Below are 19,300 nucleotides of genomic sequence, written 5' to 3' on the forward strand. Positions count from 1 at the left end.
AAATCATCATGCTGCAGATTTGACTTCTTACACACCCAGACTTTGTTGTCTGCAATGTTAACAAAAAAAACCCCAAGACTATTGCCAAGCAATATAAGTCCCCTACCGGCTCCACCATTGTCAGAAATTCCAACAGTGTCAGATTATTATATATATATATATATATATATATATATATATATATATATATATATATATATATATATATATATATTTGTTGCCATGGCAACCATAATTTTTGACGTAGGAACAAAATGAAATTACGTGCATAATGTCCATATTGCCATCTATCCATGTTCCAAGTTTCGTGAACAAATATTAAGAACTTTTAAGTTATCGCCGGATCCAGGAAACCACCATTTTCAGCTGTATTTCTAGTCTAATTGTTGCCAAAGCAACCAGAATTTTAGACGTAGTTACAAAATGAAATGACGTGCATAATGTCCATATTGCCATCTATCCATGTTCCAAGTTCCATGAAAAAATATTAAGAACTTTTAAAGTTATCGCAGGATCCAGAAAAGTGTGATAGACTCACAGACGCACAGAGCGAAAACCATAAGTCCACTCCGGTGAAACCGGTAGGGGAATAAAAACACGGCCAATTTCGTTATTCAGCGTCACTAGCGCATTTTTCTTTACTTCACGTTATGAATGATAATTTCCAATACACTTTTATTGTAAATATTTTGCCTTTTGAAAACAGTATTCTCTACTTTTTTTAAATTCCGTGAAAAAATAATGTGAATGCATGTTAATTCATTAAAAATGACCTTGCACATCTACCACAAAGAGTTGTGTTTCATTTTAATCTGAATGTATGTACGTTTGACTTCACTAAAATACACATTATTTATTTCGCACTGCGTCGTTTCGCATTAGCGGTCAAGCCGGAGCTCGTTATGGGCGCGAATCTATGCATTAAAATGCGACCGTGCTAATAATAAAACAGATGGGATGACGGGCAATTTAGTATGTTGACACTCTTTTATATCAATTTCTAAAATATTATTCGTTTATTGTGATTCTTGTTTCTTTTTACGCTTGCTTATCGCCTTATCAGGGATTGGCAGCAAGTTCCAAGCAAAATAACATGCCATCACATTTATATTGTGTTCATAATTAAATAATAACAAATGAGACCTTTTAATGTTCTTCCACGTCAATATCACCACTTGCGGAAAGATAATTATAACCATATTTATACGTTAATTGTATTTGGGAATAGCGACATAAAATACACTTAGTTGCTATGGTTTTCCGTGACTACGAATCATAGTTCTTTAATATTAGTCTGTTGTGCGAAAATCGAGCCGGTTGTCGTTGCTTAAATGAAACATTATGATTGTCATTCTACGACAGACTTTAATGTAGAATAGACATTAAACTGGACTTTCAAGAAGAACACTTTTGATGGACACATGCTAATTATATGAGGAGTTTCCGTTAAGAACAGTGAAGATTTAACAATGAAAATATCTTTCTTAAATAACTCAATGTTGTTGAACAAAACAGCACAACTTACAGAACCATCAGAGGGAGTAACAATAGCTCTCGGTGTTTTGGCTTGCGCATTTTCATTGTGGGCTGTTTTGTCAAATTTTACGCTCGCCGTTTGTATTTTACTTAACTGGAGAAAGAAATGGCCAGAGTTTACAGGAATGGTTTTGAATTTAAGTGTGTGTGACATTTTTGGAGGGTTATCGTGCTTCACCTACTTAATTCTTCAGGGCCTGAAAACGCGCACTTCGTTTATTGAATGTGGCATTGTTTTATATTGTGTATTATTGTCGCAGATTGCGTCATTATATCTCATGTTTGGAATATGTCTTCATCGGTCGTTTATCATTCGAACGCCAGATGCACTACGCCAAACAAGGAATCGTACTTCAAAACTATTTGCTCCTGTTATATGGTTTGTAAGCTTTATCGTTAGCACAGTTCCATTTGTGTTTTGGACCAATTACCGAAATGCGTCATCCGTGTGTACGTTGAGTTTTTTTAACAGCTACAGTACCCCATTGCGACTATATGCGCTGCTTATGTATTTCGTTCCCCATATCCTCTCGAACATCTTGTATACCTGGGCCTACGTGAAACTACGATTTATATTGGGACGACGATTCCTCTCCAAGATTGCGCCTGAACAAATTGTTTCCCCACCGCGGCAAGATTCGTACCCTACGGGCCAAGTAAATTCCGGAAGATTTATATTGGGACGACGATTCATCTCCAAGATTGCGCCTGAACAAATTGTTTCCCCACCGCGGCATGATTCGTACCCTACGGGCCAAGAAAATTCCGGAAGATTTATATTGGGACGACGATTCATCTCCAAGATTGCGCCTGAACAAATTGTTTCCCCTCCGCGGTATGATTCGTACCCTATGAGGCCAAGTAAATTCAGTAAGAATTGAACAAATAAATGTCATTCCGTCGACAAGTTTCGCCAGTCAGAACAATGATGCCGAGATAGATGTGACTTGCTCATCAAATAGACCACAGGCAACACGTCACATCAACGACCAGAGGCAGGTTAGAATTCAAAACCAACGGCACGTTCTTGGAACCATCGGTTTGATTATACTACTGTTTAATCTTCTGACCCTGCCGATGGTGTTATGTTTGCTCCTCGAATCACAAGGTGTTTTTGTGAACAGAAATTATAGATACCTGGTGTTTGCAATGTTTTTACTTCATTCGGCACTTAACCCGGTAGTCCATACAAAGAGAGCATCGTGGCTGAAAAAGGCGCTCATTGACATGTTCAAACGTCTGCGATGTGTTTGTGGTAATTGTATTTAATGTTAAGTGTGCGTCTTTGAAAGTACGCGAACATTGATATGGTTACTATATCAGTTATCTTGCTTTTGTTTGAATATACACAAAGTTAAGCAATCATGTTTAATAATTCTAATTATTTTATTCTAATTTTAAACGTTTTATTTAATATGAAGTGTTTTTCTTTCTTTTTCCAAAGTCGATTGTCTTATTTCAATACAAGATTTAAAGAGGTGAAAGTTAAATAGAGAAAAAACAACATCAAAAAATCTTTTGAGTTTTAAACATTAAATGTATGAGATTCAAACAAGAGAATTTTGCTAAGGAAAGTACGAATTAAAAAGTGAAAATGGTAGACAAGTGATGAAAAAATAAACACACACACAGATGCTTATGTATTTTGTTGTTGCATGTAAGATAACGTCTATTGTAAAGATCCAGTGTTATTGTTTTATAAAGTAAAATGGTATTTCATTCTAAACGAGTTAACAGTAAGAAAACATCTTATATATTATTAAAAAACATTTCTTAGATTTCAGTCTTCAGAATGTTTACTTAGTGAAATCTGTTAAAGACATTTCTCCTTAGGTTTTTAAACTTTTTTCTTTTAGTACACTTCTGATAAGATATTTAAATATCTTAGATTGTATATGCATCTTTATATGTTGAAAGCAGCTTCTTTAAACATTCGTTTAAAGAGGTTAAATAGTTTCACCGATAACAACATCAAACGTACATTACAAGAGTATACTAATAGCGTTTGACATCGTGTAAAACTCCTGTATAAAGACATATGTGCTATTGCACATTTTTGACCAATTATCACGACTTATTTCTTATATATACGATAGATATACAATATATTTGTTTAATTAATTCTGGGCTTAATGTACGGTAAGGATCGCAATTTGACTTCTTAAAACCAAAGGCTTTGATTTTTCTGTTCGAAGTTGGTCATCCTTGCTTTTATCATTTTTTGACTGTTTCGAGAATAACATTTACCATATAAAAGTGGCTGATTGTAACAAAAATCGTCTCCTGATATTAATTCGTGAGTTTCATGATCACTTTACTGTTACAAAATGTGAAAGATGATAATAACTATAATATCATATGTTCTACAAAATATGACCTAGCACAACCATAACTTAAAAACTAATAAAGCATAATACACATCTAATGTATATCTTAGTTAAATAATTAGTTTTAGCTAAAATCAACAAATGTATATAAAAGATATTTAATTCATGTTTGCATAATTCAACCTTTAACTAATTATTTTTTGAGCCCAGCAGTAGGGTTAATTTAATCTCGTAAACCAGAATTTTATCAAAATACAAAGTACAAAACATTGGTCTTTTTCGACATAATATCGTTTTTAAATGTCGTGTTTATTAAGTGTTGAATGGTTTTATTTGAGTATAGCACAACACTCTATTGTGCTACAGTTGTTTTTGTGTACAAAGTTGAAACAAAATATATCTTCTAAGCAGTATATTGATTTCAAAAATGTATTTATTCATGTTGTTTTCATTGCTAAAGCTATTTTGAGTTATGATCAATATCCGTGGCGCCTAACTTCGTAGCAGTTTGTATGTATCTATCTATCTATCATATAAGCGTTGTTTAACTATTCATTTTCTTTTGTTCAACAGTTGCCTTTGCTTTGTTTTTAGGTTTGTTACATAAATAAAGATATACTTATTCATGTGAAATCTCTATAAATCCGGATAATAAAAATTCAATTTAAAAAGCAGTTTATCTCCCATGCAGATCAACATTTGCCATGTATATAACAATTATATTGAAACGTGTTTTAAATACCAAGGTTTAGGTGTGTAATTCCTAACTGATATGTGCAGGTATCATGTAAGCATGTGGTATGTTTTTATACGAGTTGATTATGAACTATCAATCATCATGTTCAAATACGTTTGCACGATTGAACTATTCCCTCTAGAAACTAAGTAATTTTAGTTTAAACCTTTTTATTCTCGCTCGATTGCATCGAAAGCCGCAGGCTATATAAATGCTCTCGAGTCCGTTTCATGGGCCTTTAACCAGTTCCAAGAGAATGCTACCAGTAACCTCCCGGTCGATAGGCGGACACCGTATCCATTACGCCACGGCGAACTTTATAGTAATTTTGAATATCAATGCTAAAGTGAGCGATGGTAACAAAGCAATATGAAATATTTCAGACACTATAGCTTTCGTTTACAAATAATTTATTTCATGTTATTCATACTTTTAAGCAGTTTATGATTATCCCATATAAAAGAGATTTGTTTAATAAATTTGGTAAATTTAATGCATTTATTAAACATGTAAAATGCTCCACTGCAGCATGTTAATGGCATATTTATTTGTGCCCATGTTGCTACCATTGTAAGTGGCGCGAGCAATTAAATTGTTGGCAATAATTCTTTTTTTCTATGTTTACGATCAAGACTACATCATTTGACTTTGTAAGCTCAAAGAATATATTTTCCTTCGGCGGTAAGTTAAAAAAAGATATTTTTTAAATGATTTATGACTAGATATTGTATTTTCTGTTGTCCTTATTTCACCTCGTTTACCGTATTGAATGCATATTTAATACATCTCTGTATAAAATATGCATATATACATTTATACCAAACACGTGTTTCTGTATCAATATATATGTTAACACGAGTGAATTTTGTAAATATATATCAATGAATAAAAGGAAACAAGATTGAGGGCTGGCAGCTTTAGTCTGAAAAACCTTGATTGCTCTTTTTTTAAGTTTGATTGTTGATGCAGAATACCATGGCAATTTGACATATACAATGAAAAAAAGAGAAAATCAAAATGTCGTAGCACATTTCTAAGACCTTAAACAATAATGATCTCCACAAAACTTCATTATTTGCCCAGGCAACACAAAGCAACAAAACTTATAATAAACAAAGGGATAATACTGTCCAAACGTCAAAACAGACAACAAACATTTTGTGCTAGGCTAACAATGTTTAAACCTCACTTATTCTTTGCCGACTATGACTTGACGTGGTCTTTCACTCTCGGGACACACTCGGAGAAATTGGAATGCTGTCACGGCTATTCAGAGACCGTCTAGGGACGTATTAATTCGTTGAGATAAAACACATTTTGATTCTCGGATAAGGGAAAATAAGGCACCAGCAAAACAAAACATAATGTTGATGTTTGATTGATGTATTCGATAACAGTTTTATGGAGCCAAACATAAACATTACCAATACTGTTGCTTTCTTTGTTGTTTTGTAGTTTCAGGCGAAATATATGCACATTTATGTTGTATATTATATGAACATAACACTAAATATCGGTGATTAACTGACCCTTGTTTGATATTGTTGTTCAATATCTTGAATCCGGCCTTCCTCAGAAGCTACCCACATTCACTTTCAGCGCAAATTAATAGGTTTTATTTCGCTGATGCGTTTTGCATAATGCCATGAGTGCTTGCAGTTTCATTCTTTGTATTTATAAACTTTGTGACTTCTTTTGTAATGTCCTGAGTATAAAATAAAATCTGCCTTGGTATCAATGGTTTTTGATTTTGTATGCTTGTTTATTCTCATTTCAATCTACCGACGATGATGCCTTTTAAGGCTGTTACATGTACTTAGAATCTTATTGTCATACATTTAGACACAAACAAATCGAGAACAAATCATCAATGCAGAATATAATTGAGACACATTGAATGCGTCATAGTTGTATTATTCCTCTCGGAGAATCAGATTCAATTATTTATGACGGATAGAACTTTTTCTAATTCAATAGATGCAACTCAATCGTTGAATACGAAATATTCGCAACATAACACTGTTGCATTATACAGATATAGCAAATTCTCACATATGTTACATTCAGGCAAAGATCTGTTAATGATGGCATTGAATTCGTGTTATCATTGTTGTGTCCTATTACTGAAGGTGATACTTAAAGTGATATTATGGGCATCTAACAGTTTATAGGTGTCTATCGCAACCGTTGTTTATTTGTGTTGTTTTCACTTTATATACACTTATATTTGTTAATGCAGCATCAACATACTAAAACAATATTCCGGAAAGAGAAAAATAATGCATTTGAATAACAACCGTACTTTCGTTTGACAACTGATCATGCATGTACGATGTGATACTAAATTAGTTTTAGTGCAGATTCGTTAATACGACACAAATACACATTTTTTTACGGATCATTTCGGCTTACAGGACTCACCAGTCACGTAAAATATCGAATATAAAATATATTTTTATAAACAACTGGTAGCAAAATGAGTTGCAAATAATTGGTTAGTAACCACATTTTAACTAACTCTTTAGACCTGTTAATTCTTTTCAGCTCAACTCAACAGTGAAAAATGCCCATAATATCACTTTAATATTCTTGTTATTAATATAGAAAAATCGACTTGAAGTGCACTCGTAGGCAACGTTGGTACGCCATAGCTTTCTCTGGATAACAGTATAAAAATAGCTTCATATGTTTATGTTTATGTTGCACTTTAAACCCTATCTGTTTGAGTCGTCCATATATGCTGATCAAACTGACGACTATATAGGCAACTGAAGACTGTGAACTATATACATGAATTGTTTTTTTGTTTTAAACGGATGGTTTTCTTTTCCATGCGCTTATATCGTGCATGACTCGGTTTCAGCAATGTATGGTAATTCTACGAGTCAGGCTTACGACTATAATAGACTATGTTATTACGAAAATACAATGGTAAGTAAATTTGTTCGAACCGTAAAACAATTGAACATAGAAGTACCAATACCGCTCATATATATTAAACTGCCAAACAAAGTGAATAGCCATTCGATCCTTTTCAAGTTACTCATGGTCCCATCAGTAGCTGATCCTCTTACTTATAAATGCATGTCATTTGTATGATATTAATATTGACATGTATATTGATTCATTGCAACGCCCACCATGTCATCGAACAAACTTATCGATCAAAACAAGTTAATATCTTTATGACTACGCAGTTGCAAACAACATATTAAACATGAAAGTACACAATAGCAGTTAAAAAATAAATATGGACTTACAAAAAATATGTTAAAGTTTTAAGTATGATGTACTTTTTTGTGCAAAATTCTACTCGTGGAGATGTGACGTCACTGTCTTCGTCTGCACTGTGTGCGTTTTTGTAAAGTCTCCTCTCCATCTGAAGTGATTACGGTAAAGTCCGCGGAAGAATGAAGTGATTTTGAAACGAGCATAACTTCTGAAAATTCTATCTAAAAAGCTATTACACTACGAATTGACCACGCATGTTGTTTATTTTGGATGGTAGATTAATTGCTTTCTCGATTGTACAGGCTTATGCTAAATTATCTCTGAAAAGCGTTTTACACGCTTTATTTTTTCCCGATTTTAATGATTGTAAATAAATGACTATATGATTTTAATAAATTTCCTATCGAAAAGTGTTATTTTTCAAGTTTGACTATAATTCATATATTAACTTTTGAATATATGACACTTAATTACTCTTCTGTTGAAATTGTCATTTTGCAAAACTATGAACTGGTCCTTTAAGTGAAGTTTTTTTTAATAAATATTTTGAACATAATTAAACTTTAATTATACGACCATAACTGATACATTACTGATAAATGAAAAATATTTCGTCTATCAAAAGATTCCAATGATTTCTTTATAATGATACCTTTGACATATCAAAAAGACGAACTCAATTTTCCGTAAAATTCCGATAGGTTATGAAAAGTATATTTTCGTAGTCCTTGACCAGTTAAGTGGATCTTCGTGTTACCCTGTGCTTGTTAAGGGTCGCTAGGCAACCTTTGATTGTGGATTGTGATCATTTATGTGCGGTCGCATTTTCAAACAATATTGAAATTGTATATTTAAATATATGCTATGCTTGTTTTCCAACAATCGTTATAGTTCCTTTGGATCAACTGTTATATGGTGAAATTTCATCGTCGAATATCTTCTAAAGTTTCAACAAATGCTTCTATAACTAAGCAATCGGTTTATTGTGAATCTTGAGTGAGATGGTTGCATAAAAAACTGTAATATTGACACGGAAGCGCTTATTATAGTAATTTACTATCTATCATGTGATACAAATACATACAAATACAATTCAACATCTAGAATCATACTTGCATTATTTTGTATAAATTATCAAACATAATATTTTCAGTGAAATCGTTATTGTTCTGACATTTATAGTTTTTCTTAATGTATCCATAAAATTACGTAAAGATATTAAATCAAGTGAATCTAACAATAGACCGTGATCTCACATACGCGTTGCTTAACTCGTAAAATATATTGCGAGCAGGTAGCAAACAGTGTAAAGAATACTTCGCATCGCATATCACAGGGAGCAACATAAATTACATTGGTTCTATTGTGTGCAAAACATTTAAGTAACTTATATTCTTTTCATTTAAATCATGGTATAGTGGATGACAGGTAATGGAACATAGCAAAAGTTTATTGCCAAAGTGTCAGGTTCTACATTTACATTTATTATGTTCGCTTTGCCACATAACGTAGAGTGTATATACACATGTTTCGCTCTATCATAGGCCCTAAGTACTATCCCTACCACATATAGAGCGCGAAGCGCGACACGTATTATTGATTGTAACAATGAGTTGTGATAAAGGAAGCAGCCGCTTATCAAGGAGGAGCTGTGTCCCAGCAACCCGTTTCCCTAGAGTCAAGCACTCCTCGGAGTTAAAAAAACAACACCACATATAGAGCGCGAAGCGCGACACGTATTACTATCCAGGTGGTATGGACCCTTTGGTATGGACTTTTTTAGATGACACTATCAATGTGCATTTATGTGAGATGAAGCAGATTTTTTAAAACCTACACAGTTCTGTTCCATTAATGAAAATTGCACACGGATGCTAGTAAAAAAAGGAAACCAATGTTAATAAAATGAACTATGGAATATTTTAGGGGTTACAACACAAAATCATAGATAATGATTATTTGGGGGTTATAACACAACATCATAGATAATGGTTATTTGGGGGTTATATCACAAAATCATAGATAATGGTTATACCAGTATCTTTTGCTATTTTGATTAAAATAATCGGCCAATATATTTATATTAACAGTAGAAAAAAATCGCTCCATGTAACTTCATTGAGTGCCTTTTACACTGAAATTCCCGACGCCCTTTGATGCTTTGCATCAATACTTATCTTGTCTTTATTTAGATGACTTGTTTAATCAATTCAATACAAAACGACCACTCATGCAAGATCCTATATATATTATAACGTCAATAAAGTTATTGAAAGAGAGACGATACGTATAAAAGCTGAACTATATTTTCCCGATGTTTAAACAGATTAAACAGATTAAATAGGAGCGATAAAATACAAATAGACTACGATGCCGTATTGTTATGCGCATACGTAGTGTTCATTAGATGGGAAACTGCTGGTGTTTTCTTAAAAAAGCATGGGCTTGTCCTAATTGAAAAAAAGTAATTTGAAAGAAACGACATCCGATGTAGAATAAGACATTCAGTTATTTTAACGTTGTTATTGCAATAAACAAACTATAATATTGTGACAATATAGATTAAACTTGGATTTTAAATTAACCTAATTGAGTTTACGCTGTCTACTCCATTAAATTGTTGTTTAAGTTTTCAAAAACACCAATTTTTCAGCGCAGTTTTCATAATAGTTCTAAATCTATTTTATATAGGTAAATTGATTCGTTAAGTGGATGATTAAATCCGTCTGCATCCGTGCAGTAACTCGATATACGACGTCTTTTGCGCACATTTTTCTGAAAGTTTCTTTATGACAGTGCAGTATTACATAATTGCATAATTGCCTTATAGCTTTAAATAAAATACGATCGGATGTTTACAAGAGTTTCCTCCGTAGATATGACTCTGGAGTTTTATATTATCTTAATTAACAAGATTTACTACTTTAACACTATTATTAAACATGACCACAATACTTTATGTGTTAATCAGAACTCCTATAGAGAAGGCATTATTTATGTGTTAATAAATTTCATATGAGAACGTGGTATTATCATAGACGTAAATCAAGTTAATATTTTTTTAGTTTTAAATAACATGAACACAAACAATTATTTAAGTTTTCCTTCTAAAATGCTTTTAGGTATGTACGTTTACAGTTTACTTTATTGTAAGTCAGTTCCTATTATTTGTTTGAGGGGTTTAAAAATTGAGTTTCATAACGAATTAAAACAAACACATGAAAACTGGTTTTAAATGTTACAACGTCATGTAATACTTCATTATTTAATACTGTAGTAGGATAAAAATCTCTATTATCATATGAGACAGTCAACCATTAACGATGGTGGTAATAACCACAATCGGAAGATTACCCTATTATAGCGCAATTAAGAGCGGAAAATAAACATCATACGAATGCATCATCTTTATTAGGTTGCCTCTAAATGTTTTTGTTTCTTCTGAATATGATATGCGTTCACAAACTCCAAATATAACGGGTGACATACATTATTTATGCGAGATGTTATCAACCATTTACTAAATTTTAATGTTAAGATCTGTACGTTATTAAACCAAACAAAACTATAAAATTTAGAGTAAAAACACATATCAGGTACCGATTGACCCGAAACCTGTCAGGTAAGCCGAAACATTGTTTATCACAAATAACATGGTTTTTACCAAGGGCATTTGTTCGCACGGATATCAGGGACGATAATTTCCACCTTGACTGGATTTTCTTGCAGATACGACTTGCTTTAAACGAAAAATTCCATAAATGGAACGTATCGCAGCTGAATATCCTGTGTGGACTACACATGCTAATCTGGGAAGATACATTACGTACATGCATTAAGCCCGGTTTTCCCAGAGCGAGGCTCTTAATTCGATTTAAGCAAGTATAGGAAATTGCCTCTACAGTACTAACAAATACATTCTCTATTGACCAAAATGATTGTTTGTTAAATCAGGCCTTTAATAAACTTTAAACTGTTGCGCAGTCTATTACACAATACATCGATGTTATGTGTTATGTGTTTGTTTGATGATGGTGGTGCGGAAATGTTAAACATATACACAAAGACGGTTCGTGTATATGCATGTCAACAATTAAGCCAAAATTTTATTTTATACATAAAATATGTCTTTGTGTATTTCTTATTGTCATTCATAAACAGAAACGTTACGGCAAAGTAAATATATTGCATAATATGATACACAATATGTTAAATTTGCAAACAAGTATATTTCATAATATACAGAAGACATTATCATTCATAATGTAAAAAAATTAAAGATAATCATTTTTAGACTATTTGATGCATCATTTGACTCGTGATGGAATGTAAGGAACATTATAAGTTATAACGATTTCATTAAATTGTGGTACGAACATCTAGAGGCACACAAGCTTATTTTAAAACGCACACGGAACAATGGTATGCATACGTATCTAGTTTCGTTTCAGAACAAAATATCCATACGATAGAACTAAAAACCTATCCGAGCGTTTGCTATAATTCGTTAACTATTTCCAAACGTAACTTTCAATTCGAGCATTACATATTTATTTGTTGTTGTGGTGGTGGTTGTTGTTGTATACAAGCTGGGATTCCGTACACACCTGCGTAGTTATAAATAAATCATTTCGCGTTGCAACGCTGTATACTTGTCAGGTTTTCAAATCGTCAAAAGATGCATATACACTTCAACACCGTTATTTCGAACACCGATAATCCGAAGTCACCGTTATTTCGAAGTATTTTTTGGGTCCCGATTTTGGGTCTTCTTTGTTTAATGTAAAATTTCATTGTTAATCCGAACTTCGATAAACCGAAGAAATCGTTATTTCGAAGTGATTCAGTCGGTCCCAACACTATAATTCGCACCAAATTTTCAATCTTTAATCCGAAGTCAAAACTGCAAACAACTGAGTGTATTTTCACACCTTTGTCGTGGTGCGTCAAAAGCCGATAATTACACCTTTGTCGTCTGTGCGAACGCCGGAGTTAAGAGAGACATCGCGTATTAGTTACAAAAAATATTAATTCATTTCCGAAAATGTATTCATATATATGTATGTCTGATAATTTGTTCTATTCGTTATATTTTATATGTTCTGTAATTAGACAAAATTAAAAACAAGAAAAAGATTCGTTTTATTCCTCCGTTTGTTACAAGTGAAATCTATTGTTATCTGACTAGTTTACGCTTTTAAGTAAGCGTGTAACCGAACCATGCGAATTCCATAATGTTTTATTTTTACAGAATCAAAGAAGTCTTCTGTAAAATGTTTATTTCGAATTATCGTTAATCCGAAGTTTTTTTAACGGTCCCGACGACTTCGAAATAACGGTGTTGAAGTGTAATGTATATTTTTGAGAATTTTCCCAATTTTTTCAATTTACCCAAACGTCCCTTAAAAACCTTTCATCCTAAGAGAGAACTTTGTTGGTAGCAACGCATAGGGGAGATCACTCTGTCAATCCAAAATACTTCCTTCTTAACCTGCAAACAAAATGGCTTCCAACTTGGAGTCTTCGCTTGCAGCAAAAGGATCAGATACGATATCGGACTATACTTGTTCAGCTTGCCAGGAGCTAGAGGCTCAGTTTCACTGTGAGGAATGTCGCAAGAGTTTCTGCGACAGCTGTGTGAAACTGCACAACCCACTTTACAAGACTCATCCTGTGTATGGCCGAGAACAAATGGAGAAATGGCCGATTGCCAAATCAACGGTTGACTTGCTGGAGAAATGTGCAGAGCATAGCGACGAGAAAATAAAACTATTCTGCAAGGACCATAGCCAACTTTGTTGTCTTGTTTGCTTGGCACGCCATCACAGGCAAGTTGGATTTAATTTTTTTTTCCTAAACAAGTATGTTTTCTAACCATTAGTGCACTTTTTAAATCTAATTGTATCTATTTTAAAGTAAAATTGAATATGAAACATTCTGAATGTTAATGTCTTTACAGATATTTAACCACCTTAAAATGGTCGAAAAACTAACATCTTTAGCTTATGTATCAACCAAATGCAGGCCGCAATTGTTTACTTCAACCGTCCAATTTTGTCAAGCGGTTAGCATTGATTTAAAGTATCGGATTACTACGTTTGGAGTGATAATGTACTACACATGTTTAACTGTTAACAGTTGAGTGTTGATATCAATATTTACACTTCCCGATTACTGCCGGCAGTAGTTGATAAAGCGCAGGACTACAATGTGAGAATTGCGGGTTCGATTTTCGGCCCGGCTACATAACTTATGTAGAGATCGGTCATGTAATCCTCTCTCCGACCATTTTCCCCTACCTCTGATTTAGGTAGGTAATTGTCAGTAACTGGCATAATTATGTTCACGTACCGCTGGTAATCAGCTACCGCAAGAAAAGAATGAGTTGGTAATAGACCGTCGTCATATGAACAGAATACTGTTAAAAACGGTGAAGAATCCAACCAATCAAACAAGAAAAAAAAACTTTTAAGAACGTAACACGCAGAATAAAGGTACATATAAAGGTGTTTATTATGTATATATATATATATATATATATATATATATATATATATATATATATATATATATATATATATATATATATATATATTCCTTTATTCCATGTAAGTGTAAACTTATAGTACATGCGCTTGTATTTTAGATCATGCAGTAACGTCAGCCTTATTAAAGAGATAAACAAATATTCAAAGGATGACGTCGATAAGCTCTCATCAAACATTGAGAAAATGCAAGAAGATTTGAAGAAACTGAAAGAAAAAGGAGAATGCAATCTTCTGTCGCTTGAGAGGACGTACCAGCGAATTAAGGAAGAGATCGACACAGTGCGACAGAAAATCAATAAAGAATTAGATCGGCTAGAGAGAGCAACAATGCAAGAAATAGAAAAATTAATTGCTAACTCTACGATATACATTACTAAAGAAAGAGATAAGTGTGACAGCATTCAAGAAAGTATGCAATGTCTCAGTAAAGTGATACATGAAGTTTGCAACAAGAGCAGTAAACTTCTTTTTATAGCTTTAGAAAAATATCAACAACAGATAAAGGACTCTGAATTATTTCTAAAAGAGTCGAAAGACACACATGAATATGGTATGGAATTCGCACCCAGTTACGACATTGAAAAGTATTTATTAAAATGTGCAGGTCTGGGGAGAGTTTGCCAGCCAAATAAGGTTATTTCACTGCAGAAAAAGTCAGAATATAGCGTTAAAATGGCGCCTATTTTGTCTATGCGCAGTACTTGTGCAATCTGTGAGCTCCCTACTGGTGAGACGCTTGTACTGAGCTATAACCAAAATAAAGTTAAACTGTTCGACAAGAAAAACCAGTTTTTGAGCGATTGTGAAGTGTCTTACCATTCACATGACATGTGTCTGATGTCTCCAAGTAAGGTTGTTGTTACAACTAATGACGGTGACATACACGGCTTACATATGATAGCTTTCAGGAATAACGTGTTGCAGAAGGGATGGAAGATTCAGCTGCCTCATAGATGTGTTGGTATCGCCCACCATCCGGGTGCTCTGTACGTAACTTGCGGTAAAGCTCTATATCAGTACACTCTGATTGGAACACTAGTAAAGAAACTGTACGAGGACACAACAGGAAATAATACAGGTAGTGGACACGAACTATTTTACAAAGCAAAGGTTTAAAGAAACAAATATTACTAATCGATCTCGAAAATCACGAATGTATAGTTGATTACTTAAGTTTCACAATTTGTGTATTTTAGATTTTTACATACATACCATATTGTGTACTCACATGAAAAAGCGATACGATAAAACTTTGAAAAAAATGGCTAGAGAGCGAAAATGCTTCGAAATATTAGGTCATTTAGATTATAAATAGTCTCTATCCTAGGTGCGTGCACTTAAATATGCACGGTCTGTCATGGCGCTCATGTGCATTTCAAATAATGGTAATACACACTAAGGATAAATATGAGATGCCTTTTCCTCATGTCAATAGTGTGACCAGAATAAAAACATTTGATTTTTAACCGATTTCCGAATAAACGTAATTTGCATATAAATATTGCCTTATAATGTTTTTTGTCTGCAGTGTACAAATGTGCTGTAAACCTCATGGGTGACAAGATCTACGTCACCAACATGGATAAACACACACTTCTCACACTGGCCATGGATGGAACAGTTATCTCCACCTTTTCTGACATTGACCTAAATGTCCCACGGGGTTTTAATGTGACAGCTCGTGGGCAAGTGCTCGTTTGTGGCTCTCGATCCAACACAATTATACAGTTGGACAGCGAGGGGAAGAAGCTGGCCACACTGGCTACTGAGAAAGATGGGGTAAATAAACCATGGTCAGTCTTCTACAGTTGCAGCAATGATTCAGTGCTCGTAGGTGTTGAAAACAAAGACATCATAGTTTTTAAAGTAACATAGGCAGCGACAAAAATCGTTAAATAGAACGATAAAAAGGATCATCTAAGGATTGAGTCTGTACAGTCCACTCTCGTTATCTCGAAGTCGGCGGGAACAAGAAAAAATATCGAGATAGCGAGAGTTCGAGATATCCGATAAGGCGTTTTCAAACAAAAAATGAGACGAAAATTTACCTTGTTTTTAGCATCTAAATACCTGCTAAGTGGTCTAACTAAAGCCGTCACCGTGTGGCATAATACTCTCTACCTGATATGTACACGTTTTTACGAGGCACGATTAATTTTGCTATTAAATGCTTAAAACGACGTTTTAAGTATTACAGAATTGCATGAACACATGCAGTTAATTTTTCTAAACTGTCGAGTAAACATCCGGTAAATTTGCTATTTAAAGTTATGATGCAATTGACGTCCAATCAAGACGAGGGTTTTCCATCTGAACATGCGTAAATCACGTTCCGGAATACTGAACTGTACATGTACATTTTGTAGTTTGAAATGCAAAGTTCAATCGATTATTAGTACAGGATCAAATAAAAATGAAAAGCCATTTTGAGTCTTGTCTTATTATCTTTATTACTCAATATCCCCAGAGTAACAGGCCTTACTCAAGTGTTAATGGCTAACGACATTACACACGTGTGATCATTGATGCAATTAACGGATTGATTTCCTACCGCACAGTATCGGGAGCAGCCGGGCGAAGCGGGACGGTGAAGTATCAAAGACAACATTTCTCACCTTTTGCCGACACTGGAACAATTATTCGCACTTCGAGATAAACCTCAGTAAATACGTGTAAAATCGGGACTCGGGACACAATTTTATATCGAGATATCGAATTATTCGACATAACGAAAATCGAGATATGCGATGTTTATTTATATAGATAAAGAAGGAAAAAAGTTGGGACATTGAGCTTACTTCGACATATCGAGAATATCGAGATATCCGATGTCGAGATAACGAGAGTGGACTGTACTTAATGTTCTCATGTTGATTTGCAACTCAGCAAAACAAGTAGTGCGTTTTCAACGTATTATTTCGTGACTTAAATATGCTTAAAATAACAAATAAACCACCTGTGTCAACATATCAATAGCCAAATACATTTATTCAAGTCATTTTTATGTCCGCCAGTCTATATTGTTTTTGCCCTGTCAGTTGGTTTGTTGCTTTGTTGGTTTGTTTGCGTCACACTTTAACATTGGCCATTACTTTCTAATATTGAAGATAGAAACTTGGTATTTGGCATGCATGTGAATCTTATTGAGCTGCACATTTTGATTGGTGAAAGGTCAAGGTCATCGTTCAAGGTCAAAGGTCAAGGTCAAATATATGGTGGGGACATTGTGTTTCACAAACACATCTTGTTTTTTTTTATACATTTAATGCAGAAAATACCTGTAAACACATGTATATAATTTTTTATGTACACGAACGTCCTTAACCCTCATCCACTCAGAAACGCACTTTGACGCATTTGAAGTCCTTTAGAAAATCACATTAAATTAAAGTCCTTTCTTAATGTATTCCAGTTTAAAAGGCCTCATTTTCAACATAATAATGAGTAGCAAACAGCATAACAGACTGCGAGTTACTCGCAGGCTGTTCTGGTTTTATGCTGTTTTCACATAGCCATTTTCACTTTGCTTCTGAGTGGGAAAGGGTTAAATGGAGAATTAAAAAAATCCATTTTGAAAGTCGTCTGACAAAGTCGTTTGTATTTAAAATGTTGGGGCAGAATAAACACTATGTACAAATGTATGTATGGCTGCATACTGTTATTAACTGATTTTTTTTAGATACAAGTAAACGTTGCGATTCTTGTTTTCATTTTCGTACTTGATTTGATTTTTGTTTTTATTTTCATACTTGATTTGCTTATTGTTTTCATTCACGTACAGTATATAATTCTTGTTTTCATTTGCGTACTTTATTTGATTCTCATTTTCATATATGTAATTGTTTTGTAGCAAAAAATGTAGAAGCCATTGATTATTTATGGCTGCATATTATGAGTATTAAATATTTTTATATGGCAAAATAACACTCTGATGTATATATTATTACTTTATTTTGTGTATTGTGTGATTTGTCTTCGCGTATTAGATTTATTAAAAACGTCAACATAAATTTTTATCACTGATCGTTACATGGTACATGTACCAGCGAAGTGATATGAATTTTGAAGAATGAACAAGATAATTTGTCAATTAAACGAGTGTTTATAAAATATAAAAGTATATTTAACCAATTCTAATTAAAAAACAGTATCCATACACCATGTCATTGTGGATATTTTTAATCTTCCCAAAAAGAAGCAGGGTAGCATACAGTGGCCGCTTTGTCCGTCCGTCAGAATTTTAAATTAGTGGAATTGAGTCAGTTATTACATAATTTGTGCGATTATCATTCATTTACTACATTCGATGTCCGTCTTTTTGTCACATATTTCGTTTCATCGCGATGCCATAATGTATAATCTAAATTGAAAGTTAAGCTAGTGCGCTACCACGTCGCCATTGAACCTCGTGATGCTATAGCTAGTGCGCTACACTTTCGCCATTGAACCTCGTGAAGCTTAAGCTAGTGCGCTTCACTTCGCCATTGAACCACGTGAAGCTTTAGCTAGTGCGCTACCACTTCGCCATTGAACCTCGTGAAGCTTAAGCTATTGCGCTACCACTTCGCCATTGAATCTCGCGAAGCTTAATCTAATGCGCAATCACTTCGCCATTGGACCTCGTGAAGCTTTAGCTAGTGCGCAACCACTTCGCCATTGAACCTCGTGAAGCTTAAGCTAGTGCGCTACCACATCGACATTGAACCTCGTGAAGCTTTAGCTAGTGCGCTATCACTTCGCCATTGAATCTCGTGAAGCTTTGGCTAGTGCGCTACCACTTCGCCATTGAATCTCGTGAAGCTTAAGCTAGTGCGCTACCACTTCGCCATTGAACCTCGTGAAGCTTAGGCTAGTGCGCTTCCTCTTCGCCATTAAACCTCGTTAAGCTTAAGTTAGTGCGCTACCAGTTCGCCAATGAAACT

At 34.0% G+C, this 19,300-nt stretch overlaps 1 protein-coding gene across 1 annotated transcript; it reads left to right on the forward strand.

Annotated features, from left to right (window-relative positions):
* Positions 1-13,308: 13,308 nt before the first annotated feature.
* On the forward strand, positions 13,309-18,395 carry LOC127874536 (zinc-binding protein A33-like). The gene is made up of 3 exons (XM_052418908.1): positions 13,309-13,658; positions 14,477-15,456; positions 15,907-18,395. Exons 1-3 carry the CDS (start codon positions 13,333-13,335, stop codon positions 16,251-16,253), a joined length of 1,653 nt encoding a protein of 550 aa, XP_052274868.1. The 5' UTR covers positions 13,309-13,332; the 3' UTR covers positions 16,254-18,395.
* The last annotated feature ends 905 nt before the right edge of the window (positions 18,396-19,300 follow it).

The sequence above is a fragment of the Dreissena polymorpha genome, chromosome 3, assembly GCF_020536995.1.
Source record: "Dreissena polymorpha isolate Duluth1 chromosome 3, UMN_Dpol_1.0, whole genome shotgun sequence".
NCBI classification, from domain to species: domain Eukaryota; kingdom Metazoa; phylum Mollusca; class Bivalvia; order Myida; family Dreissenidae; genus Dreissena; species Dreissena polymorpha.

What these genes read in the sequence shown, in the direction of transcription:
- LOC127874536 (XM_052418908.1), top strand. Translation starts at nt 13,333, where the DNA reads ATGGCTTCCAACTTGGAGTCTTCGCTTGCAGCAAAAGGATCAGATACG. An exon ending in TGCTTGGCACGCCATCACAG is followed by an intron (nt 13,659 to 14,476) that starts GCAAGTTGGATT and finishes CTTGTATTTTAG; the next exon opens with ATCATGCAGTAACGTCAGCC. An exon ending in CACAACAGGAAATAATACAG is followed by an intron (nt 15,457 to 15,906) that starts GTAGTGGACACG and finishes TTTTGTCTGCAG; the next exon opens with TGTACAAATGTGCTGTAAAC.